This window comes from Brachyistius frenatus, unplaced genomic scaffold (genome assembly GCF_029030835.1).
Source record: "Brachyistius frenatus isolate BFR_SWC_R1_liver_20210118 unplaced genomic scaffold, ASM2903083v1 Contig_12, whole genome shotgun sequence".
Taxonomy (NCBI): domain Eukaryota; kingdom Metazoa; phylum Chordata; class Actinopteri; family Embiotocidae; genus Brachyistius; species Brachyistius frenatus.
This window is the reverse complement of record NW_027210611.1, coordinates 7,275,795-7,302,234: the sequence shown is the minus strand read 5'-3', so window position 1 is coordinate 7,302,234 and position 26,440 is coordinate 7,275,795. Positions and strand designations below refer to the sequence as shown.

Here is a 26,440-nt window from a genome sequence, read left to right as displayed (position 1 = left end):
TCTTGCCCAAGCTGCTGCGATATTGGTAGAAATGCTGAAACAGAAAAGTAGATTATGATATTTACGCATTGTCAGAGCTGTGTTGGCCCTACATGAAAAGTCAGGGATGAGCCAAATCCAGTAGGATTTGTCTTCAGGGGACCATGAATATTTGTACAAAATGTCTTAGCAATTCATCCTTTAGTAGTTGAAATATTTCCCTCTGAAGCAGAGACTTCACCCTGTCTAGGTATTGCCAAGGACAGCAGGATTCATCCTCAGCGGACCTTGCATGTTGGTACAAAATGCCATGGCAATTCAGTGAATAGTTGTAGAAATATTTCAGTTTGGACCAAAACTGACATCCATTTTTTGAGCTGTGCTACTACTAAAGAATTGATGATAACTTTGAAAGAGTCCGCTCAGCTTTTCCAAAGTATTGAAGGCTCTGTCACATCAGAAAGAGTGAAATCGTGTGTGTTAATGAGCATAGATTAAGTGTTAATCTCTCCAAATAGACTATCTGTGAAAAAGGAGGACTTCAGAGAGATATTTCATACTCAATACATCTGAAGTAAGGGAAGAGGTTACCGTGGGTCATCAGTCTTGAATCAAAAATGTAATGATTGAAATTATCACTTTCTTCCCTCTGTTATAAAGTTGCTTTGCTTCTGCTGAAACATCATGTTGAAGTATGATAGTTCTTGTCTCCCTGTTTGGACGATATTGAAGTGACCCTACTGCAATTTTAAGAATCCTAATTTGTCCTGACAGATATTTTACTTAAAAAGACAGTAAGGTTACATATCTATCTTTAAGTCCCAATCTTTACATTGTATCATAACAAAATTTAAATACATTTTTTTGTTCCCCAGGTTTGACCAAATTTGATGGGCCTGTTTGTTTGCCGAACGAAGGCAAACACATAGAAACAACTCACTATTCATTTTACCATAAGTTGCTGATATGACTTAATAAATTAGAACTACTCTTTAATGTGTATTTATTTATCACATGTATGTGATTTCCCTCTTCTGCATGAAACTGATTTCTATGTTGCAATAAAGATTTTTTTAGGTTCTCAAAATGCTGCATTACATATAACAAAGATCAAAATAAGGCTCCAGTTGGCTAAATTTCTGGTGATGTGCACCAGTAATCGTTAGAAAAGTGCACGTCCATTGTATGACAGAACAATGAACACTATGGCCTTGTGAGGTGATATGTAGGACTGGATTAAAACATCAGACCAAGTCACGGAGAAATATAACCAGAAAAAGATGTTTAAGGTATGACACACTCTTCCCAGGTCTAATAATGTCTATACGTCTTCAGAGTGAAAATGATACAATACGTTATATCTGATCTTTCCTCTGTCTTTTAATGAAGTATCAGAGCCTAAGCTTTAACTTCTTGTCTTGAATTCTTAACCAAATAAAACCAAACCAAGTTGTTCATTTGTTCTCAAAGTTTTACGATTCGTTGAACTTTGCTGAAAAAAATAATGTCACTCTTGGATGAAGTTGTTTTTCGCTGCACTGCTTCCTTTCAGCTCAGTGGTATTAAAAGTATTTTGTTCCACTCAGCTTTGTGCAACTCATAAAAGCACAATTGTCTGCAGTGTGTTGCATAAATAATGAAATTTAAAACGAATGCACCGTGAAAAATTTGTATTTTAATGTGCACCTAAGATTTCTGTTTTCTTAGACTGTATATTTGTTTCCATTATACAGTGAATATGTTGTTATTACACTGTACATTTGCCATTTACAGCTCCTTATGATCTATGATTCTTCTCTGTTTATTATTCAGTTCAATGAAAGACAGTTCACCTGCACTGAAAATACCAAAAGGCCACATTTAGATTTTTTTCTAACGTTCAGCTCCAGCCTTTGATGTCTCTTTGCCTTTGACAGACTTGTCATGAATGTGCTCTCTCTCTCTCTCTCTCTCTCTCTCTCTCTCTCTCTCTCTCTCTCCACAGCGGAAGTCGGTGATCGCCACCAGTCTGATCGTGGTCGTATCGCTCTTTGTAGTCGTGGTGAACTACTCGGAGAAGCCCTACTTCCTCCTGCAGCCCGTGTTCGGAGAGACGTTCAGCAGCCACTGGATGTTCTCCAAGCAGCCGTACAAGGCCTTCAAGCCTCACCTGGGCTACGTCAGCATCCCCAAACAGGAGGTGAGGGACAAACACACGCTGGCAAACAGCTGCTATGTAGTCTGATTACTCTGGTGTAGCATTAAAGTTGCCCTTATCAATATTTGTATAATAACAACTGACAAACCTACAGAGGAAAGCTCTAATGCACCATCTGTATGCTCCTTACACGGTACCAAGTTTTAGCAAACAACTAGCTGGTGAACACTGTGGAACATTTAGCTGCTAAAAACTGTGATATTTTTATAGACCGTATATAAAAATGGACGCCGGTTATGAAAAGTAAAGCCAATGTGGAGATGCCTTAAAGTGCAATACTACTTTGAAAAACCGCTGCCTTCACTAGACTACCATTTATAAAAGCTTCTCTCATTAAATACAAATGCTGTAAATGTTTTCCACAAGTCATTATGGTTTCTTTTGCTAAATTCACTTCTTCTGATCAGTGTTCTGGTGGTCCTTCAGGAATTAATTTGTTAAGTAATTAGATATCAGGCCTCTAAGAGAGGTATGTTTAGGGGTGTGCTTAATTGGGGGGTTTGATTGACGTGCCTGAGGTGCAGTTATGTTTTCGGTGTAGGTGGGCGAGCGTAGTATCTTTGGGTTCTCAGTCAAATCAGTTTGGAGGTAAAAGCAAAGTTAATACTTGACTTGCACCAATCAACTGCTGGATTTATTGATAGCAACTATTTGCTAGCAAGCTTGAAGGAGTAATATGACCGTATTGTGTTCTTAGCTTGTTGCGCAGCACACAAGTGACCAAAATATTGAGTAATGCAAAACATACGTCATCCAAAAACTTAACTTTGTTAAAATGGCAAATTATGTAAACTGTATACTGGTTGGCCAAGACCACTACAGACTACTACACTATATATTCCTATTATTGTGTTCTGTCCAAATATTTGGAGAAACTATATTTTGATACATTAGCATATGGTATTGGAATTTTTAAACATTCATTTATGAGGAAACTTGCTCAAAGCATGTTTATAATTACAGTATTTACAGTGTAAAAAGTTGCAAGTATATGAATGCAAAATTTCAGCTACAGATAATTGGAAATTGGAAATCAGACACATAGAATGAATAAAAGACGCTAAATAAACAGTAAAAAAAAAAAAGGGACAAAATGTCACATTTCAGGGATCAAGGTAAACTGACACACTTAACAAAAGGACTGAAAGCTAATTATGAGATGTTTAGAGCTCATGACAAAAGACCACAAGTGCCAATCCGGAGGCTTTGGCTTTTTTGTAATTTAACAAGGTTTTCTTTTCATAGATATTATATTTTGCAAATCGGTTTTCCACAGCAGCCTTCGGATGAAAGACTCATGTTTTACAATGAACCTTTTAACATTTGTCATATTATGGTGCAAATGTCACACCTTATATTGTACAAACACTGTATGCAAACGAGTTCTCATTCAGGCAGTCACAGTACTACATGTTCAAATATTCAGACGATACTTCTGGGTTGACTATACTTTATTGGCACGATGACACAAGCATCTAACTTTCAGAAGTAATGCCGTTTGCTAACTGGTGCGACACTATTTGTCTAATTTTGAATGTAAGAAAACCCCAGGAGACCATATTTGAGCCGAAGGAAGCGAGTGATCAGACCTGTGGTTCCACGCAAGTTCAGTATAAGTATCTTGAGCTGTATCCATACTTAATTTTTAAAAAAATACATAACATTTGCTACATTTACACCTAGTGTCCACACTTGGTGTTTTAAAACCCTAAATGGAGACTATTGAACATTTTAGTTTGAAAACTCTGGGACTGTGTCTTAGTTTGGATGGGAAAAAAGTGACGTGGGGTTTAGAAATCTTCCCGTGTCATCAAAATCGAAGTTTAAGGCGATACGGACTTCAGCTGAGTCGGTTCATGAACTCCTTTGTGTCTGTATCAGTCAGAATTTTAAACAGCAGTCTAAAATAAGCAGAGGTTGCAGAGGTTGTTCTGCAGGATGAAAGCGCCGACTGATTGATGCCTCAGGTGGAACATTTATTTATTTATCTATTTATTTTTAATTATTTCCCTTTTTTTTTTTTTCCTTTTAATTATGTGCGCTCAGTAACATCTTGACGGGTGTTGTTTTGTAGAGGCAAATTTCCCCATGTGGGCAATAAAGTATCTACATATCTGTCTATGTGAAGGGGTGTTCAGATGACCTCATGCAAATGCAGCACCTCCTTCAGGACTTTCTTAATTCATTGGACCAGGTTCTCTGTGATGGATCTGGAAACGCCTGTTTGATGTCTCTCGTGTGCATTATTTCTTTGTAATTCCCAACACCCGTGTCCGTGATCCTATTCTTCTGCCTTCAAACAGCTCTGTGCTGTATATTCCCCGCACAATTTATGGAAATAGAAATATCAAAGCCCTTTTTAATTCCCACCACATCAAAATGTAAAAACCCGCCTGTGTGTTTGTTGTTTGGGGATGCAGCCCACAGAAACTCATACGGGTGGATATTGGGTAGTCACGCAAGAAAATCATATTTTGCGTGCAGGGACGCGTGCAACATTTCCGCCTGACAGGAAATGAGGATTCACACATTGTGCTTTCAGTCGGGAGTCTCGATTTGGGGTTGCAATGGATGCGTCGGTCCTTCATGAGAAGTGGACGTCTCATATTCAGCGGGCTGATATTGACAGATTAATGCAGAGCGTCATCCTCTGCCTCCGGAGAGTTTTACTCTCACAACATGGGCCCAGAGGCAATCACGCCTTCCTCCAATCTGTACGTCTGCACCTCCCTCTGCCTCCAGACAAGCCTACTTGAATCGCTGGCCCCCCTCCTAGTGGAGATTTATGCAAATCGGCGGGAAAGACTGGCAGCTTCTGCGGTATTAGGCCTCCTTTTGGCTCAAATTCCCCCCATCAGAGAGTTCTCCGTTGCAAATCCGAAAGGGGCAGTGATTGGCCCGAACATGTGTCAGAAGTGTTTCCGCACGCCTCTGAAACTTCTGACAAAGGATGGACGGAGCAGTGCGAGTCTGGTCAAGGTGATACTGCTGTGCCGCGTGTCGTAAGCGATAACGTCCGGAGTGAAGGCGCGCCGTGTGAGCTGTCAGCCTCTGTTAAGCACACAGCAACACCTTAAGAGGCAGTAATATTTCTCCGCAGACAGTAAGGCAATCTTACAGGCTCCGCGGTGAGGTGTCGTTCGAGGTGTTATAAACCTCTCATGGGCATGTATAATGCATAACCCGGTAGCATTGCAACGGTCTGCCTTATTTTCCTCATTTGATTGAGTCTGTCTCCAGGTGTGATAAATGGATCCTGCTCTGCTTTGCGGGAGAAATAGAAAACATTTGTCTTGTGGCACTTTACATGCAGGCCTCTGGTCTCTCGCAGGCCAAGAGGGAGAAACTCAGTATTTCCATTTGGACCGGCACATTTTTAAATTCAGGCCCTTTGAAAAGAAGACAACAGTCAACACTCGGCGACAGTGCTTCTATATTTGGATCACTTTGTGGATAATGTTAATGAGAAATCTTCTGGGTCTGAATTTTATTCTACAAGCTGATTAAATATCTATTATTATGTTATTTGTCCTCTCAAAGTTATTATTAGCTACCAGCTAGTTTCAAACAAAGGATGAGGGTTGAGGCTGAGCTGCAATATTAGAACTTAATTCATGATTTAGTGAAGAAGAAGCAGTCGTAGGTCTAATATTTAAACAGGAGGTCGACTAATATCAAAAATAACATTCAAGATGTCAGATGATATGTTGAAAGTACCTGCCAACCTTACTAAAACTAATTATACTTTCATATATTTAAACGTACATGCTCAGAGAACTGTATGTTTCAGAGTTAGTAGTAGTGCCCAGTGTTTAGATTAGATCACAATATCTGAATATGCTATCCTTTAGTGATTTGGGGTCATTTATTAAAAGAAAAATCAGCTTTACATAGTTTTATTTCTGCTATCTTTTTTTTTTTTTTTAGCTTCCTCCCAATTTACATCCTTATTAAACAGCCTTCTGATCACGTGTCAGGTCAGACATCTCAGTAATAATCCATGGATATTAGCTTTGTCAGTTGTAATACTTGAATGTGAGTAAGAAAATATCTAAAAACGAGACCCAGAGCTGCTAAGCAAGTGCTTCAACAACAGTTCACAGTTGTTCCAATAGACTGAAGGTAACAAGGGCGTTCACAGTGTAAATAACGTAGTACTGCTGCTCTGGTTAAATCACAGAGGAGAGAAGGACGAAGCGGCCTGATTGGAGGCGATGGAGTGAAAGACTGACCAGGGGGAGTCTGGACCACACGGATTAATATGCAACGTAACACAGAAGATGCTACAGGCACAGGTCGGGAAACCTCTCTCCATAAATCCAAACAGCCTTTAAGCTAGTGATGCTCAAACTTAAATTTCCTCTCCCGGCATTGATTAAACACCTGAAAACTCATCGCCACTCATCAAAATGACATATCTAGAAAAAAAAAGAAGAAATCCCCCGATGCCTTAAAGTGATTTAGATGTAACTACAATTCAAATATGGCCCACGTCTACCTCCACCCGCCCCGCACGGTGGAGGGATCGCTTCCTCAGGTATGTGACGTATGAAAACCCGGCAGTTAACGCTCAGTCATGTCGTGAACTGCTTATTGTGCTCATCATTGATCTTGTAAAAAAAAAAATTAAAAACTAAAATAAGCTAATGTATTGATCAAATAAATGTTGTGAAATTCTTCACATTTGTTTCCTGAGGCGGTGTTTCAGAAATAAACTGTATTTTTCTTCTTTAGTATCGTGGTGACCCCCCCCCCCGAGAGGAGCATTTGGAACTAATCACTTCCCCCTTACGGACAGCTAAAGTTAATCAATTAATTTTTAAGCAGAAGTGCATTAAGTCCCAGCGAGGGGTCCCAGAACCGAGATGCTTGGCACGTTAATGTAATCATTATTGCCTATTAATTAATCGTGTTCGGAGCATTTTAAAGAACGTCAAGGTTAAGTTCACACCCCAGCGCTGTAATTTAATGACGGCTGCGTCCCCGGCAGCAAGCCCACTTTTCTAAATAACCCACTTTATTTTTAAACACACTCGTGCATTAAAATTGGAGGCTTTGCTGAGTAGATTTGGTGCTTATCAGAGTGCCAGAATTATTGGGATTATAAAAGTGCACTCAGTTTGCGATTACTGCTCGCTACTCTGAGAGACAGCGTCGTCAGCAACGTGAAACCAAGACATGAATCACGGTTGAGGAGAGGAGGCCGTAACGTTTTATTGATTTACAGGACGTAAAATTTTTTTTTTTTTTAAAATCAGAGATTTGCCGGGAGCCGGATTCCAGTGGATGAGCTGAATAAAAGGGTTTCCGTTTGGAGTTTTAGTCATTAGTTGAGGTTTTAAAAACACTTCTTTAACGTGCGCAAATGAGATTAGAAACAGTAAGGTACACTGCTGTTTATACCTGCGTGACTCTGAACTACTTAAATGTCTCTTTTTATTCTCAGATAAACCTTTGTAATGCGGGGGAAATGCTCTTTTATTCGCTGGGCGGCCGTACTTGCAGGTTACACGTCTTGTTCGGGGGCACTTCGGCAGCACGAACGCGTGAACCTCACATGCGTGGAGCCAGCCAGCCAGCCAGCCAGCCAGCCAGCCAGCCAGGGCTCCCCACAGAGCAGCCCGGGCCAATCTGTGTGTGCTGAAAGGCGTGATGGAGTTATGAGCCGGGCTGAGGGCAGCGGGCGATGATGGACGAGCTGCTGACAGCTCAGGGCTGCGGTGATGTGTGTCTCAACCACGCAGTAAATGGAGAGCTACCAGCGCAGGTCCAGAGATCATTTCTTAAACCATGATTGAATCCAGACGCGGGGAGAAACGGCAAAAAAAAAAAAAAAAAGCAGGACGCTCTGCCGGAGTCATTTGCGTTAGAATTATGTCTCGTATTGTGAGAAAGAAAGTCAGCGCTGCTTTTGTGTTGTTTCCTTTCCGAGCAGCTGATCTGGCGTCGGCACAACAATGAGTCGTGAGTGCCGATAAGCCGAGCAGTTGAAATCGAATTGACTGGATTGTGTTGTGGGATTCAGTTTGCACACTCAAACTCTCTCCTGTTTGTTGAGAGAGTTTCACATTCGCCGTCCGTAATGCAGGAAAAAGAAAAGAAAAGAAAAGAAAAGAAAAAAAAAAACAAAACGCAATTTGTATTCACGCCGTTGACATTACAGTTATTCTCCATTAATCAAATGATGAACGGGGCTTAGTCATGACACAGCGCTCTTTCTCTTCTAACTTCGTCTTGCATTCATTCACTTAAGTAAGTTTAATCTCGTCAAAACAAACCAAGCATATTAGCTTCAATTAGGTAAATCTCCCCATCTCGGATCCAGAGAGGGTTTTCTTCCTCTCCTGGCAAAAGCGTAGCTAAGAGCTCTTATTGGAGATTCATTAAAAATCCCCCGTCTCCAGTAAAATATAATAAGATACATAAAAATATACAGTAAGATAAATGTCGCAACTCCCTTCTTCTGGTGTCTGCGTCGTCGCAGTTGTAACCTCTGAGGTCTTTTATTCAATTAACTTAATCTGTGTTAGTTCTGGGCAGCGTGACATCGAAATAAAGGAAAATTATAGAGACTCGTAAAACCCTGATGGATATTTTTTGTATTAATAATTACAAAATGCATTCAATTTGATGTTCTGACCATACAATCCCCTTGCCAAAATATCACTTAAATATTATTGAACATACTGTACATAAAGTATATAATAATTCAATTTTAATTAAATGAAGTTGAGTAAAAGGACCGGACATACTTTATGACAATCTCCTTTTCAGTTCAGTGTTCAAGGTCTTGATGTCACTTTTATCTGTTTAAAAAAAAAATAATTGCACACTTATTTGAAGCACTCGAAAACAGCAAAATGAAGGTTTTCTTTTGTTCCTGAACACAAATCATCAGTAAAATGATGTGGGAGTCGAACGAATCGAAGATCAATAACGTTAACGATCACCAGCAGCAAAGATTTGGCTTTCTAAATTCGAATTATTTTTTTCCACGGTGATTTCGGGGTATTTAAGAAGTTTCCCCGCCAGCTGTCTTGCAGTTTTAGCTCCTCCAGTGATGGAGGATGAGCGAGCAGGCTGAACGGGCCTCGTTCTCCAGCCGTAGAAGGAAGTGATGACGCACTGCAGTGTTTTGCGCTGTGATGTATTTCCTTTCTCTTGGGGCCCTGTTGTAATTATCTCGCGTTCTCGTGGCTGTTTTATATGAACCGTCTCACAGTCCTGCCGAAATGCATTGAATGATCGAAAAATGATAAAAGTGAGAGATCGCTTGTCGTTTCTTTAACTCGAACTTTAAACTCGAGACTCAAGACTACAGACTTGAGATTTAATTTACATGAAACTTAACTCCTGAAATACTGGAGCTGACAGACAGTTGAGATTTTTGGACTTTACAGGAACAAAGACCAGTTTGAAAAAAAAAAAAAAAAGACAACAACAGCAAGGTTGTCTGTATTTGATTGTTTGTTATTATGGTATAATAATAATAATAATAATAATAATAATAATAATAATAATAATAATAATAATAATAATAATGGTCAACATGAGGACCTGAAAAACTTGGGATCTTGACTTGGACTTAAGATTTGCTCCTGAGACTTAATTTGAATTTACATAGATGATTAATTTTTCCTTGATTGACTTGTGAATGGACTCTGTCGTCCTTGACCTCAGATCTGACTTTAATTTTTCTCAGTTTACCACAGGTTTGACTTGGACTTGTCTCAGTTGACTGGAACTGGACGTTTTTCTTTCAATTTTAGACTAAGAGTTTAATGTCTTAAATAAATGTAGACTTGACTTTGACCTTACTTGACTAGCTCTAGTTTAACTTGGACACAGCCATAAATTACATGAAATTTGACCTTGACTTGTATTAACTGATTCTGACTTAAGACTTAACTTTGAAAAATGACTCCGCCAAGTTAAACTTTTAATTGGATTTGTTTCAAATGACTTGAGACTTAAACTTGTGCTTATAAATTGTAGATTTGACTTCAGACACCAACAGACTACAGTCTGAACTTGAAGAATCTTAAGAGTCAATATTAGACTTGATTTGAGGCTTAACTTTAATTTGCCTCTGATAACCGGAGACTGATTTGGACTATATCAAATGAATTGAGCCTTTATTTGTCTCAAATGACTCAAACATTGACTTGCACTCGGCGTACAAACATGTCCACCTTGGTGATGGAGGGGGCTGCGAGGTTCTTCTGTTGCGGACCCTGACATCTATCCTCCTTCGGGACAGCAGAAAAATGAATAAAAAATAAATAAATACAAAAAAAGTAAACCTAAACTTCAGGGTCAGATTAAGACTTACATCATTATAACAAGAGTTGCTTTCTCTCCTCCAGCCCCTGAAGCTGCACTGTGAGCTGTGCAGCATCGTGTCCAGCTCCGGTCAGATGTTGGGCCAGGCCGCCGGCGCTCAGATCGACCGCTCTCCCTGCATCTGGCGGATGAACAACGCGCCCACGCGGGGATTTGAGCGCGACATGGGCCGGCGAACCACTCTGAGGGTCGTCTCCCACACCAGCGTCCCCCTGCTGCTGCAGAAGCCCCAGTACTTCTTCGGTCAGAACAACGACACGGTCTACGTCGTGTGGGGGCCGCTGCGAAACATGAGGAAGGACGGGAAGGGCATCGTGTACAACATGCTGCGACAGGCGGCGGAAAACTACCCTCAAGCTCGCATCTACGTCACCACGGAGGAGAGGATGAACTACTGTGACATGGTGTTCAAGAAGGAGACTGGGAAGGACAGGTGAGTCAAGCTACGGTTGCAGCGTTTCTTGCACTTGTTTCTGTGTTCGGTACAGCATCACTGAACTCCTCGGCAGGCCTCCAGTTTTTCACCCTAACAGATTTGCCCCCTCAGTATTTCGCCATCCACTCTTTCTGTTCGCTGCTATAATATCGATCCCGTCGATGCTGAAGGTCTGCTCATTGCTCTGTGCTTTTTCTTGTTCTCACTTTCATGAGGCTCTCTCAAAGCGAGTTACTTCACTCTGCCTCTGAAGGGGTCCTACGAGGCTCTGGAGGCCGTTTAATTTTTTTTTTTTTTTTTTTTTTTTTTTAGCTCTTATGAAGAGCCTCAGAAGGATGCGCTGCCTGGGTTATAGACATCAGCCAAACGCTGGTCTGGGGAAAACGTGGTTAATGAGGTAGCAGGAGCTAGTCTCACAACTTCTCGCACACCTTGGCACATGTTTAGTTCCTATAAGCAGTAAAGTGATTCAAGCTGCAGATGAGTAAGTGTTGTTTTTTTAATTTTTTTATATTCATTATCATTGTTTGATGGAGACATTGTGCAACACACTGCACACTGTAATTTAAAGACAGTCCCTCCCAGCTCATTCCTTTTTCTATCAATTCCCCGAAAAGAACTGCACGTTAATGACAAAGAGATCGAGGCTGCGGGCCCGCTATTGTTTATGAACCTCATTTCCCTGCCTCGTCCCCGCTACACTCCTGTCTCTCCCATATGTCATCAAGACCTCTCTTAACTTCTTAAGAGGATTAACATGTTTGGTAATAAGCGTAGCATCCATTCCAGTTCGTCTCCATTGTCTCGCTCTTATTCGGGATGACTGGGTTAATGCTGAGTTTCATGTAGAGCGTCCGTGTTCGGCTCGGCTCAGCTGTTCCGAAGGCACCACAAGATAGTAGCGCGGGATTAGGGAGGGATGCTCGGGAAGAAGAATCTCATTACAGGACATAATGCTCCTGGGTGAGATTCAGAGCTTCAATCATTACTGATTGGTAACACAGACCAAACTCAAAGTGTAACAATGAACTGCATCTAATGAATACCTGATGAGACCCGAGAGGTTTGTCTTTATATATATATATGTGTGTGTGTGTGTGTGTGTGTGTGTGTGTGTGTGTGTGTGTGTGTGTGTGTGTGTGTGTGTGTGTGTGTGTCTGCATCTGTCTGTCATTTTTTTGTGTTTGTCTTGAATTTGGCTGCACATATTTCAGCACTGAGAGGTAACGAGTGTCCATGGTAACAGTTTAAAATGAAGCCTGAAAGACAGAAGCAACACAGTCTATTTTAATGCAATCAGAGGGAGAGGAGGGAATGACTGCTCTCGTTATACTGAGCTAATGCAGTCTGATAGGAGTCTGCAGGCTACAAAAAAAATGAACTTGTCCATTTATTTTTCTGTGCGTGTCCGTGTTAACTACATTTATCAAAGTCTAAAACAGACCATAGCAACATCACACACTCTGAAAAGACTCGCGCTGCAGCAGCCCGTCCTGCCTTCAACCCGTTATTTGTGTGTAGTGTTCACTAGTTTACTGTCAAGCGCTCGCTACATGCTGCAGGAATAATCATCAGCTTGGCAAAGATGGAAGAGTGATCGAACACAACTCTAATTATCCAGATTGCAGCAGGCGGCCGCAGAGACGCTCGTCTCAGCCTCGACATGCTCTTTTGATCAACGGGAACGTGTCGTCCGTGCCGACTTGAGTCGCCAGCCGGCCGTGTAACCGTCTCTCAGCCAGTAATTTCAAGAAGGTCTGCCGGGAAGCTCGGTCCTTTCTGGGCAGAGGCGAGGAAATTACAGGAGAATTAGGAGTTAAGGGGGTTATGATGATCCGAGCGGGGCCACAGCAACGACCGCCTCAGTCCTGCTGATTTGATTGAGGAGCAGGTCACAAAGACCACGTCGGAAACCAGGAGCACAGAGAGCTGTTCACGTCAAGAAGAAGCCCAGAAACGTACAAACTATAGAAAACGTCTGAGCAGGTTCACGTCTGTAACAAAAATAGGCGTAAATTAAATTTGCTAAATCTGCAGAGGTTGTTTGCTGGGTCCAATTTCATGCCGAGTAAAACTTCATTTTTTAATAGGAAAAATGTTTGTATTAACAAAATGATACATGCACCAACAAACTTCAGTCAAGCTTCATCTTCTTCATTAAAATTGACACTTAAACTTCACAAAGAGAAATCAAAATGTGCTTCTGAACAGTTTTTGCTTTCCAAGATATTTTTTTCTCTCACACTGAAAAGTCAGGTAATAAAATGCAGGCAGACTTTCTTCTTCTGTGCTAAATGTTGCCACTTTTCCAGCATACAAACAAACTTAAAAACTGCTGAAAATTGGCATGAAGTCTGGATTTGGGACACAGTCGATGTCTGTTGTTGCACGCCAAATTCCTCAAAGGAAACTGAGGTGCTGCTGTACAGCTGGAATAGACTGCGATTGCTGTGATGATGAAAAAGAAAACAGTTTGAAAAGCACCTCAGAGAGCAAAGAACATTAGAAATCGAAAAAAAACCACAAAAAAAAACAATATTGTGTGTTATGTTTGGATGTAAAGAGGTGTAGATGAATCTACCAGAGCTTCATTTTAAACTCCCTGGCAGCCAATTATTGACACATGAGGCTGAGTGTGATTTCATAACCAAGATACTGAGGGATAAAATGTTCGCTTGCAGGGACAACATCATATTTTCAGATAAAAAGAAAGGTGCATGTCGATTACGCAGCTGTCTGAGGCGTAATGTCATGATGACGTCAGAGGTTAAACCCCTGGACTTGTCCTCGTCCCCCTCCCCCCGCCCCCACACCTTCTCCCCATCCTCCCCCCATCAATCATGTTATCCTACACGCTAATGATAATAATCTAAAAGCAGTAAACGGGGAAATAGTCGATTGCGTGTCCATCAGGAGCCCCGATAATGAAAAGTCCTGCATGTAAATGTGTTTCGACGGCCACTTTAACGTATGATTCATGTCATTTGCGCACTGCGGCTGGAGGTTGGAAGCTCTCCGTTATCAGCGCTGCCTCCTGAGCTGCAGTCGCCGGCTGTCGGAGCGTATCGCCGCGGCCCTGTTAGCGGCGGTAGATAACGGACCTCTCGACGACACAGGACTTAAATCACACTGTCACTTTATAGCACTGCCACCTGGGCCCGCGTGACCCGGGCCGCCGCCTCCCCGCCAGCTGCTCATACAACAGCATGCGTACATACTTAACGTCTCGCGCCTTAGTGTGCGTGCAGATGTGTGTGTAGATGTGTGCGCGTGTGTGTGTGTTTTCAAAGGTGACACCTTCCTTCTGTGTCTGATAGTGTGAGCGATGTTATTTATCACCCCCAGAGGGTCTTAATCCTCTCATGTAAAGCGGTGCTCTTAAAATGTAAAGTGCTGTAGGTCCACGTTTAACTTTTTGACGGATCTTTTCTGTTCACTTTCAGAAACTTGTACGACGTATAATTTTTTTTTTTTTTTTTTTTTTTTTTAAGGTGTATTTCATCATTCAAAAAAGGCTTTTGTGACCTCCTGACTTGGTCACTGCAACTTCTTATAATAAGCCAAGAATTTGTGTCTGGTCTGCAGAGAAGGATAAAGTGCAGGGAACACATTGCTCCAGAGCCGGACACTCGCTGTTACCTGCCAGTATAAATTCAATTAAATATAAAGTTATGGTTATTGCTTATTAAGATGGACGTGATGAAGCCCTGAAAACCCGAGTTGCTGTGTTCGCGTCTCTCGGATCGGCTCGCCAGTGCGTACTGAATGTGCTGATATAATGACGTCTTCTGTCTATGAGATTATCCAGTTCAGCAGAAACCACGGACGCGCATCATTTGTTCACCAATCAATGAATCATTAAAGATGAATGAAATGCAGTGGACATTTTTCCAGAGGCTCAGTGTTATTCCACCCATGTTTGTTGGATTACGTTCTGTATTCGACTGTCACTATTCAACAATTGGCCCGAGAGGATTTAAAGTATTTGACAAAGAGAACAGAACAGCTGCACAATAAAAGCACAGTCGGACCATTTTTTTCATTTAATGACGATCTATAGCCTTCAACAGGAACTTATAAAATCATCAAAAAGATATAAAACCTAAGTTAGAGTCGCCCCAAAGTGGAATTTAATAATAAATGAATATGATATGCGACTTTGACCTCATTCACTTTAAAATATTTGAAAAAAAGACACTTATTTTTGCTTTTTTCAAAACTTATTTTGTTGTTTATCTTGATTTTGTTTTTGTTGCTGATTTGATGCGTTCAGCTTTAAGAATTTCTGGCTTTTGTTTTGAAAGGTGCTTCTCTCATTGTACAGAATCAGTAGGATACTTCAGTAGAGTATCTTTTTAACTTTTTGAACCATTTGTTCTTCTTAAACTTCCAGGTAACGTTTGTACTTTTCATTGGAAACAAACAAGGTTTATTTGTGTATTTTTAAGACAAGTCTACCAAACTAAAGTCACTCTGACCCTCACATCATATGCTTTTAACCTTTTAAGCCCGAGAAGCACCCAATTGGGGGCCAGGGAGAAGACTTAGCAAAAAATATGGACATATATACTGATATTTACACATCTGAACAAACCTCACAAGTGTTCCCTTTATTATTACACCAACATTATTCAAATAGACCTTGTGGTTGCAGAGATATATTCTTTTTATTATGGGTATGCAATTTTCGAGCAGAAGCCCAAAAAAATAGGTGTTTTTGAAAGGTTAATCATAAAGTTGTTTTGAAATGTTGTTTTCTTCCTCCTCTTTCTTATTGTTGCGTTGCAGTTTGGCTGAAACAATTGGATGATGAAAGGATGATGTCTTTCATGTGATAGACCTCGTCAGTCGTTGAGATGAAAGGAAGTTTTGGTCGCTAAGATGTCAGCATGACTTTGGTTTGTGATAAAATGTTCATTGAAATTGATCTGATTCAATTTGTTTCCACATTTGTAAAAGATACGAGCTGATGCACCCAGAAACAACAACAACAACAACAACAACAACAACAAATTGCACAAATCCTCAGAGGGGCTTGAAGGTAAGAAGAAATGTTTGTCAGGTCAGTCTTGAGCTGATGCTCATCATGTTTGTCCTGATGATAGAACACAAGATTAAAACCAGAAAAATAAGATAGTGTGCACTTCCTGTACAATATCCAGGTCAAGTAAGGGACAAGGAGGTCAAACAATGGAAAAATAATGAATTACAGCTGATGTGTGGCAACATTTCATCCCAACTCAGTCTTCAGAGAGCAACGATACATGGATCTGCTCCTCCAACATCACTACCGCTCAAACAAACCGCTGCGTCTTTAGATTCTTTACAGACAGCATGAAATTGGATCAATCACACGGATATTTGGGACAGACTTTTCGCAGATCGGATTTGGTGCGTCCGGACATCACCCACCTATCTGCATCGGTTGCTGTGGCAACGATATATGAGCAGCTGGTGACACAGCTTTCCGACACGGAAGCTGCCGGCGCAGAAGTGGCAGCAGGCAGTTTATTTCGGCTCCGGTCCGTCAACTTTCGACGTTGTTGTCCTCCGTGGTGCAAAAATCTCCACTCTCTGATAGCGCTCTGCTAGCGGTAGCATTGCGATGAGATTCTGCTCACTCTGTCACTTGCAAAAATTGCAATTCATTTGTTGTTGTTTTTTACCCGCCCAGACGTTCAAAAATCAATCTGAATGCTTAACACTGAAATAAGAAGATATATGGGCGTCATCTGTATTTGCAGCTGCAGCCAGCAGAAGAGTTTGTCATCTCATCCCCGTGCTTGTGCTACGTCGTCGTGCTCATATTAGTTCAGGAGATACAAACAGTAAGTGAACCCGCTATTTAAAACATTTGTCAAAATCACAGCCTCTGGTCACAATCTCAGCGGGTGACCTTTCATTTCAGCAGCACACCGCTTGTTCTTACGTACGATTTTTTTCACGGTGTCACATCTGGTTCAAAATGAACTCCAGCTGAGAAGTCAGCAGGAATCAAAAAGACATGGAGGTGACAGTAATATCTCAGGTGACAGGATGGATTATTTTCCTCTGGTGTGTTGCGGCGGTTGTCAGATGAGAATAAGTGGAGTGTGTGTATGGCTGTGAAACGAGGACAAAATAGAAAAACTGGGATTCTAATTTGAGCAGTATTGATTTGGGGAAATTACCAGAGTCTGCGACAACATACAGGACGTCAGAAGTTCGACACACAGCAAATTAAATCACAGAAATTATCCTGAAAGGGCTCTTTGTCGCCTCTGGTTAAGAAACAGTCAAACACAAGCAGCAAAAATGGATGTTTCGTCTTCAATTCATCACCAGGAGTGAGTCACTCCGATCTTAGATGAACTTAATGGCAGATGCTTCACTCTCGCGGGCCTCCAAATATGTGGTGAATTTTATTTTAATCTGTTTTTATTAGCATGAATGTCACGGCTGTGTAATCACGCTTCATAATCTCCAGCCGTCCACTTCATATGAGTGTAAGTACCCTCGGCAGCCAGGGCTTGCTCATCCAAAAATAGTTTTGAAAAGAAACAACGTTCAGCTCAACAGCTTCTGTGTTATAATCACAGTCTCAGCGTTTCTGTTCAATATTTTTTGAATGTGAACAGCTCTTTAGCGAATAAGAGGCCTTTTGTGATGTTGTGAGGTAGAAACACCCGAAGCTGCTCTGCGGAGAATTGACCGGGGAAATCACGGAAGTAATGAGTGTTTTCCGGTTTCAAACAGACAACCATCCGCATGGAAAAATTAGCTCGCATGCATGTAAACACTCAAAACAAAACCAAAGCTCAGTCTTTTAATTCATTACCTATTGAAGAGCTTTTATACTCCTGATGATCCGACACGTGTGAGATTTGGCTCTAGTTTCTGACTTCATCGTACGTCAAAGCTTTGATCGTATTACACTGAATGGAAAGCCATATTCACTTTTACATTGTCGACAAATAAATCTGGTGTTATTAGAATCTTGAGAGTTTTTTCAGGTTGTAGTGTTGGTTGTGGCTAGTTTCATTCCACGCAAAAATAAATACAGGTGGAGGTCTTCCGAAAATGGACCCACAGAAAACCTACTTGAACCAGATGAGGCATAAATTCTGAAATCTTAATAGTCCCCGAAGATAATCAGACCTGAGCCAAAATGTCATCAACCCAGAAACTGTCTATAAAAAGGGACGTAGACTCCGGGTCTGAAAAGTGCCGTAAAGTTCAATAGCAGTGAGGGCCACCAGGGGCGAGCTCCAAAAAGCCACCGCCTCCACTAGACGGACACTAAACAAACTTTTTCCACAAGTCGTGATGGTGTCATGCACTAAATTCACTCCTTCAGATCAGAGTTCTGGTAGTCCTTCAGAAAATAATAATAATCCCTAATTTATTAGATATTAGTTATTAAAGAGAGGTGTATTTGGAGGCATGTCTGGTTTGAGTGACTTACCTGGAATGTAGTCAGGGTTCTGTTATTGGTGGGCAGGGTATAGTGTCCCTAGCTCCACCCTCTCATCCAAATATGGTCATCTCTGTCTCCAAAAGACCAAGATGGCGACCGCCAAAATGCCAGACTGGAGGATTCAAGTGGCGGTTCACAAACCCAATGGGTGATGTCATGGTGGGTCTCCTCTTGGATTAACCTGAACAGACCCAAAGAGAAAAAAAAAAATCATGTGCTATTACTTAATTTGATCTTTTAATAAGCAAAAGAGCAGCAATAAAAATTAATCATCATCATAATGCTCTAAGGGGGAATGTAAATGCCATAGAAACAGGAAAAACTATTGTAAATGAACAAAGATGATACATGCACACTTGATTTGGACCGTACTGGATATTTTGCCACACATTGACATGCGGCAGTAGAACGAGACCCCACTCGACCCGATCACACGGAGCAAGTTTCGGTTTTACAGAACTATCAAAGACCTCTTCAAAGAAGCTTTCGGCTATTTCCTTTGCTTTTCCTTTTGGAGAGCAGGGTCGTAAATGTTGGATGATCCGATGCTTAAATTACAGTTTGCAAGGGCACATATGCGCATGCATATCAGGGTTAACCAAAGTTAAATTCTTCTGGAAAGCAAATCTTCCATAATAATTCCATATGCTCAGATTCTGGTCGTGAACTTTGTTCACATGTTGATGAAGTGCCTGCAGGATTCTGAAGAGAAAAAAAGAGAAGCTAAAACTTCTCAAATTTAAAAGTTCAGGTTTTTTTTATTGTTGCTTTTAAATGTCATTTTATACAGATTGCTGCAATCAGAAGGTAGCTGATGGATTAATTAATAAGTCCAATAATTATGGTCGAAAAGTAACAAAGATGATCGTCTTGAGTCATGGCAGTCCTGGAAAGCAGGTCAGACTTGATTTTTTTTTTACATTTTGTTAACTCACACAACACGTTTCCTCACGGCCACAACCTGCACTTTGCTGCGTAACGACACGTTAATGCCTTAAGAACTCTTGCTGGCGTTCTTGAAGAGCACTGCACACACCCTCCGCAGAAAATCAACTCCATTAAATTTCTACACTTAACAGAGATGTGATTCTGTGCCTCACCTCATTGTGCTTTCGTGAAAAAAAAAGTTGACGGTGCAGCTTTGAAGTGTGTCAGACAAAGAAGATGAGAATTGTTGCCCGACCCTCAAAAAAAGAGGAATGTAATAGAATGCTCCAGTCACTGAACTTTGTTGATGCAATCCGTGTCTTGATGTGATTGAAAGCAGCCACCGGCCTTAATGTCAAATAACTCTCTGGCAGTGCACAGCCTTGTGTTTACAGGGTGCGTCGTACGTGACTGTATCTGTAATTGCTTTGTGTTTTGGATGTCGAGAGCAGGAACAGCAGATAGTAGAATTGCTGCTGTCGGTTCATGTAGGAGATTGAAGCTCAGTGTTTGCCGTATCATCACATAGCTGTAATTTCATGCTTATCACAACGTGCCGGTTAAAGAGAAAAAGGGAGCCGGAGGATTCATTGCGTTCCCCTCCACATAAAACTGTGATCTCCACCGCACACGGCCCTAAAAATGAGCACCGAGCGTGTTGCTTTCCAACCAAAACCCAAGAATCTGTCACCGAGCAAGCGTGTAATGACATTACATTTCTGTGTTGAAAGCTTGTAATTGCTGTGAAATTATCTTATTAAATGAAGCAACTGGAAACCCCGAGACACAAATAACCCGGCGTTCTGGGTGGCTGCTCATCGGGTCAAAGGCGATCAGCACAGTTTCTGCTCCCAAAGGAAGAGGGGATGATCGACTCGTCGTTTTCTGTGTTCTCGTGACCCCGTCCGAGAGGGAAATGAGGCGTTTTGTCGGAGGGAGAAAAATCAAACTGTCAGCTGAAAGGCGAAGTGCAGTCTTCCTTAAAGCCTGTTTGCATTCATGCCCTAATGATGTAATGACGCTCGGATGATCCTCGCAAAACTATTAAAGCGGACCGGGAGGGACATTCGGGATCTATTTGCTTTTGTAACGTAAAAAAAAAAAAAAACTTCTGCGATAAGAGCAGATTTTCTTCACAGCTTCTGTGTATTTTGTAGATTTTTTAAATAAAAAATATTTGCATGAAATTGCATGACCGGTGGCGTTTGGATCAGTAAGTGTTGCTCGTTCAATATCATCTCAAGATCAGATAGTCTCGTCACTCAGAGAACCAAGGTTACAATGTAACCGTATTTTATTGTCCCTTTTCTTTTTTGAGTATTTACTTTATTTCCTAATATACAATTAATGGCAAAAGTACGCGGGCACCTAAACATTACACGTCTGCAGTGGCAAGAGAATGATTAAATTAAGACTTCATTAATCCCTCATTGGGGAAATTTAGTACACAAACTGCCCAATTCTGAGCACTCACAATCTGCAAACTAATTATTTAATTCAGACATTCACTGTGTAAGTTGGCAAAAGTATGTGAGCCCTGTTTTGGCAAATGACATCAACAAAAGCTATTTGTTGTTAGGAGCTAATAAACCCGGAGTTCAATCAATGGAAACAAATTATTGATATCGCGGCAGTGTGTCGCACTCGGTAATGAAACTCGTTGCAAATGTAACATTGCTAAACGAAAGAATGTAAAGACATTTTGTTTGGGTGATTTTTATCTTATATTATAGTGTTGTGTAGGGCTCTGCTGTTGTACTGCCATGAACCACTTGCATTAACTACAAACCTGAGGAGCTCTTTGCAGTCAAGTTCCCCCACCACAAACTCAGAAAAGCATTTCTTTAAGGACTTTCCGTTCGTGCACGAGGGCACTGTCATGTTGACACAACTGCCCACAAACATTTTACAGCCGCACAGTATATCTATTTTTTTTTATCCTTTCTTTCCACATTTGATGTCTAATTTGATTTTGTGTGGTAGAAAAATAGCAGATGACTTTTACTTTCATGTCACCAACAATTCTGCCACAAACGTGACACGTATTTGTCACGCCTTTTATGGAAGCGTCCTTGCTTCTTTTTTTGGGGAGGGGAGTAAAATCTCTCTGCGGTGGATACTAACAGAATCATGTCCAGCTCTCGTGAAGCAGTTATTCTGCCAGCTGGGCAGTAATGCAGGTAGACACGATGGTTAGCCCGCAGCCACAAAAAGCTATAAATGCGTTTTCTGCTCTGCTTTGCAGCGCCCGAATAAGCTCCCATTGGGTGAAATCTCCCAAACACACACCTGCATCACTAGTCATGTAGCAAGCCAGCCTCATCTAATAAGCCTTATTAAATCAAATGGCTATGTGCCTCCAGAAAATAACACCCTAAAGAGATAAAATAGCCTCCTAACGCAGAGCTCCACAGTGTGTTGGTGTGTATTGAGAATGAGTCTGTGCACCGACATCTGCAGCACAGCTTCTTGCATATTTACTTTATACTTTTATGAGAATTTTATTTGTCCTTTAAAGAGCCGTATTGTCCTTATTCAGGCATAAAAAGATCAGATGAGACTTTATTGGCCTCTATTGAGAAATTACTCAGCGGTAATAGCAAAAAGAAATATTATTCAGAAGGCAAAAATCACAGTAGAATACAAAGTAGAGCATTAAGAGCAGCGCAAGCAAGAATAGTGATATAAAAGGCAATAAAATGAATAAAAAGGTGTTTTTACTGACATTAATGAGCAAAAATGTCATTTATTTTCAAGATTTTTGATTCTAAGATGTAAAGATTTCTTGTTTTTCTGTCTTAAGCGATATATTTGAGCTTTGAAAATGTAGGACACTGACATTTTTAATTGTTTTGTATTAGGCTCTAATATGAGCACAGTGTTGTGGAAGTATAAAGGATCATGGAAATACTGAATTAATATCATCTGTCTCTTACTACTGCTGGTGTGTGCAGTGTACAGTACATACAGTAATGTGTATTTCTAGCGATGCTAAATATCCTCTGTCCTCACATTAATCAGGTTTCAAAATAAAACGGGTCACACGCGTGCACAGAACGGGTCGTGGTTTTGTCCAAACCACTGCTGCAGGAAAAAGCAATTAACGTGTCTCGGGTTGGTGCCGGCGTTTCGTGCAGGAGCCGGTTGTTTTGGCGTGAAGGTGAGAGCTTGAGAGCCTTTGAAATAGGGTATGCGGTGGTCAGGCATGAGAATGTTTCACAGGTATACCGCTGTAAATTTGTACCGCTCCTCCTCCCTCTCCCTCTCCTCCTCCCTCTCCCCCTCCCCCTCCTCCTCTTCGTCTTTTCCCAGGCCATCTTTTGACATTTTAACTGCAGCAGGTGCAGAATTTTAAGTCTCTCAACAGACCAGATAACTTGTTCTCCCTACATGTCTCATGGATCCTCTTAATGCCGTCGGACTTGAACAAGATTTCCTCTGATGTTTAGGCTGGCTGCAGACTCGTTTATTTATTTTTTTTACGCTCACTGTACTGTGGAATCACAATCAAATAATCTGCAGAACGGGCCAAAAGAAACGTAAAATGCGAGGCGAGCAGCCGGCCGCGTGGGTTGACGCTCGCGCTGCGATGTGGAGTAATGCACTTAGCGTCGCGAGCCGGACAAAGACGGATCTCCCGTCAGTGTCCTAAGCAAGAAGAATGAGTGCGGCCATAACACTCTGTGCAGCATCAGCTGTAATGCATCCTGTCACTGACGCTCTGTTATACGTCCAGCCCTAAATTGGACGCGAGCTCGTCACTTCAGATTATAGTTGTACAACACTGTGTGAAAAGGGACGCAATCACCTCTTGGCAGAGCCATTCAAATCTGCTTGTAAAATTGTCAAGCCCTCACAGAGCTTCTGAGAGTTTCTCAGCCAGTGACAAATAAAATAAAATCTGCGGTTTTCTTTACCTGACAAACAGCAGCTCTTGGAGCTCTTTTCAGTCCGTGAACGCGGCGCTTTAATGCCCTGCAATTTGTTTTCAAATTTTTGAACACGCTGACGCACAAATCCTCGTAATCCCAGTGAGACATTTCCAGTTTGGAATTAGATGATTTACTTGCTGGTCAGCAGCTCCCAAAGACATTGAGCCTTCACTGATGTTGGTACAGGCTGCTTTTAAATGTTTATTATGTCATACTTATGTCTTTAGTTTGACTGTTTTGAGCTAAAAGTATGCAAACATTCATACTCTCTGAAATGTGATTGTTATGGACTAATATACAAGACAACAATAACTTTCTTCATGTTTTTACAATATGAGACAATTTTCAAAAGGCAGCTGTCCTATTTTTATTCATATTTTGTAAACTTAAACAACACCAGTATTCTCTTTAAAGTGCAACTAAAAATTACAATATAAAAAGTAAAAAAAAAATGCAGATTACAATAACATATGCAACATATCACTGGATGTTTATGCAAATAATGATTATTTTCATTGCATTTGAAATTTTGAATCTGCTAATTATGTTCCACACGTTTCATGGTTACTTGATTAATCATTTGATCAAGAAAAAAAAAAAAAAAAATCTAAAAATAGTGTGAAATGTCCATCACAGTTTCCAAGGCGACACCGTCAAATGTTTTGATTTGAGAAAACCTCAAAATATTCAGTTCTCTATCAAAACATGGAAGCAAATCAGTAAATATTTATATTGTTAAGGTGGAAATGGGCAATTTTTTGGCCATCTATGCTTGGAAATACCTTAAATTGTCAAACGACTGATTGATCAGTTGATATTCTCAACTGTAGCATCAACACACGAGCAGCATTTGAATGTCGGAGACCTACTAATAACTATTTCATATATTGTTAGGTACTTTTAATAATTCTTAGCAACACATCATATTTTATTTGTAAAATGTAAATCTATGCCCTCCAGACAAATTCATAGATCTACACTTCCCATGATGCTTTGGGGGGAAGCACAGCATTGCCATGGCTTCAATGAACTGCGCTGTGGGCTACGACCTTTTTGTTTTCTTTACATTCTGGCAAATTGGCACCATTTAAAGTGTCGAATTAGCAGTTAGCAGTTCCTGTTCGCAGTGTACCCGCGCACATACAGGACGACAGAAGAAAACGTAAAAATGTGATCATTTTCAGTCAAGTTCTGGCATATCGAGGAGCCTCTTTTTTTCCCCTCTGATTTCTAAATGGAGTCGAGGCCGAAAGGAGAGCTGTTTTTTTTATGCAAATGACAGCAATCAGACACCAAGAATTTTAAAGTACCGAAATTACCTACGTGAGCTGTGCTGCTGCTGAAGCTGCTGACTGTGCGAATCACCTCCCATTGTTTGTTTAGACCACCGGGACCACCTGCTCGTCTCCCTTTTCGCCTTCTGCTCCCTCTCGTCGATTCCCTCGGCACCTCCTCGGCTTCACAGCTGGACCGCCTCTGATTTTAAGAAAAGTTAGAAGAGAACGCGTATGAAGTATTATATTTTCAGAAATACTCAAAACAATGCATAAGTACGTATGAATATACTCCACATTCGATTTGGAAAATTGAATCTATGAGATCTGGCATTGTGTAAATGTGTCAGCTTAGTGAATGTAATACACGTTAAAAGAAGAATAATCACTTCATTATCCTGCCTGTCACACCTTTCAGCTTCTCTGATTTGTGTGCGGCGTCATTTGCCAACGTCAAAATGTGGCGTGATGAACATGAAAATGTAAAAATCACGTCAGCGTGCGACTTAAGCCCCCCCCCCCCCCCCGCGGAGCCCAGAGCGAGAGGGTGTTACATATAGAGGTCGTAAGAACATTTCTTTGTGAGCCTCCATAAATCTTCTTTACTGTAAGAGAGGCCGTGTGTGGCTTAAGAGCAGCCCGGGAGAGTTTAATAGTATCCCAGTTATTGGGATTACTCCCCGTTGTGACGCTCTCGAAGGTGCGATGCCCGAGAGGTGGCTGCTCTAAATTATTCAACAGTACAAGTGAGATTAATTGATTATTGAGCTTTAAATCAATGATAATCAGTAGTTTCAGTGTGTAATTCTAGAGCTTAGGTCTTTGTCTTGATCTCTGTCCCAGGAGAAATCGCTTAAGTTGGTCCTCATCTGTTTTGCTAATCCTTGTTTTTTTTTTTTTTTTTTTACTCCCCCGGTCTTGGACAGCCATCCCATTAACATGTTGAACAGGCTCGCGCTGTTTTTCTACCCTCTCCCTTCTCGACTCGCCCGAGCGCTGCACTTTCACCAGACCTCGTCAGACTCCTGCTCGCCTCTTCTGACCTTCAGCCGTTTGTTTCTCTGCTTTTCCTCGCGAAATAAATCTTCATAAATGCTTTATGACCAATGTCGTGCGCAGAGGCACACGGGCCGTGTTGTTTCTACGTCTGGTGAGTAAAACATGGCACTAACACTGCCAGGCTTTGCTTCTCTTTGAGGGAAAAGGCTGTAAGCCGTTATGTAGCGAAGCTTATTTCTTATGTCGCTCACTAAAATTGGTTAAGATAAACCTCTCAGCTGGCATGAGGCTCTCATTTCCAAGACACTTCAGACACACTGTGAATAATACATAAATAAAACTCCTCTCTTTTAGCAAAACAAATGTTGCTTTCTCCTGTGAAGTGAGTTCGGGTCTTTTACTCGAGGCTGTTTGTCTCAGCTTCGATAAGTGGCGCTAATAGGCTTTTCAACCGTGAAGTCTAGCTCTCTTTATGTCAAGATATTGTTTCGCGAACTTCATAAAACTGTTGCGTGAATAACATTTGAAACACAACTTCACTCTGCTGAATGCAGCACGTGGTTTGAATCAGAGCTGCAGTTAACATTTCTTTTCAGTTTTGATTAATGTCAGTTTTTAGTTTTTTCCTCAGTAATCAGAGGTTAATTATGTTGGTGGGATAAAAAAAAAAAAAAAAAGAAGCATCATCATCTTTTCCTGAGGCTCGAGTTGATGTCTTAAAATCAATACGAGTTCCATCAGCTTCTGCTGGGCTTTGTGCTACCATGCTAAACTAAGATGGTGAACATTGTGAGCGTCATACGTTTGTTTAACTGATTTAATCTCTGTAGTTAGTTGTTTTTTTTTTTTTATCAAGAGGAAAAAGTAGCGAGTGTACAATGAACACCAACTAAATCT

General features: G+C 41.0%; 1 protein-coding gene across 2 annotated transcripts in view; it reads left to right on the top strand.

Moving 5' to 3' along the window:
• Window positions 1–26,440, top strand: part of st6galnac3 (ST6 (alpha-N-acetyl-neuraminyl-2,3-beta-galactosyl-1,3)-N-acetylgalactosaminide alpha-2,6-sialyltransferase 3) — a 71,382-nt gene that overhangs the window by 23,351 nt on the left and 21,591 nt on the right. Inside the window, exons 2-4 of one of the 2 annotated variants that reach the window (XM_069692562.1) lie at window positions 1,964–2,158; window positions 10,543–10,952; window positions 15,915–15,996. In XM_069692562.1, coding sequence (XP_069548663.1) covers window positions 1,964–2,158; window positions 10,543–10,952; window positions 15,915–15,996 — 687 coding nt within the window. The remainder of the gene's footprint in view (window positions 1–1,963; window positions 2,159–10,542; window positions 10,953–15,914; window positions 15,997–26,440) is intronic. The other variant, XM_069692561.1, reaches the window with a different exon arrangement.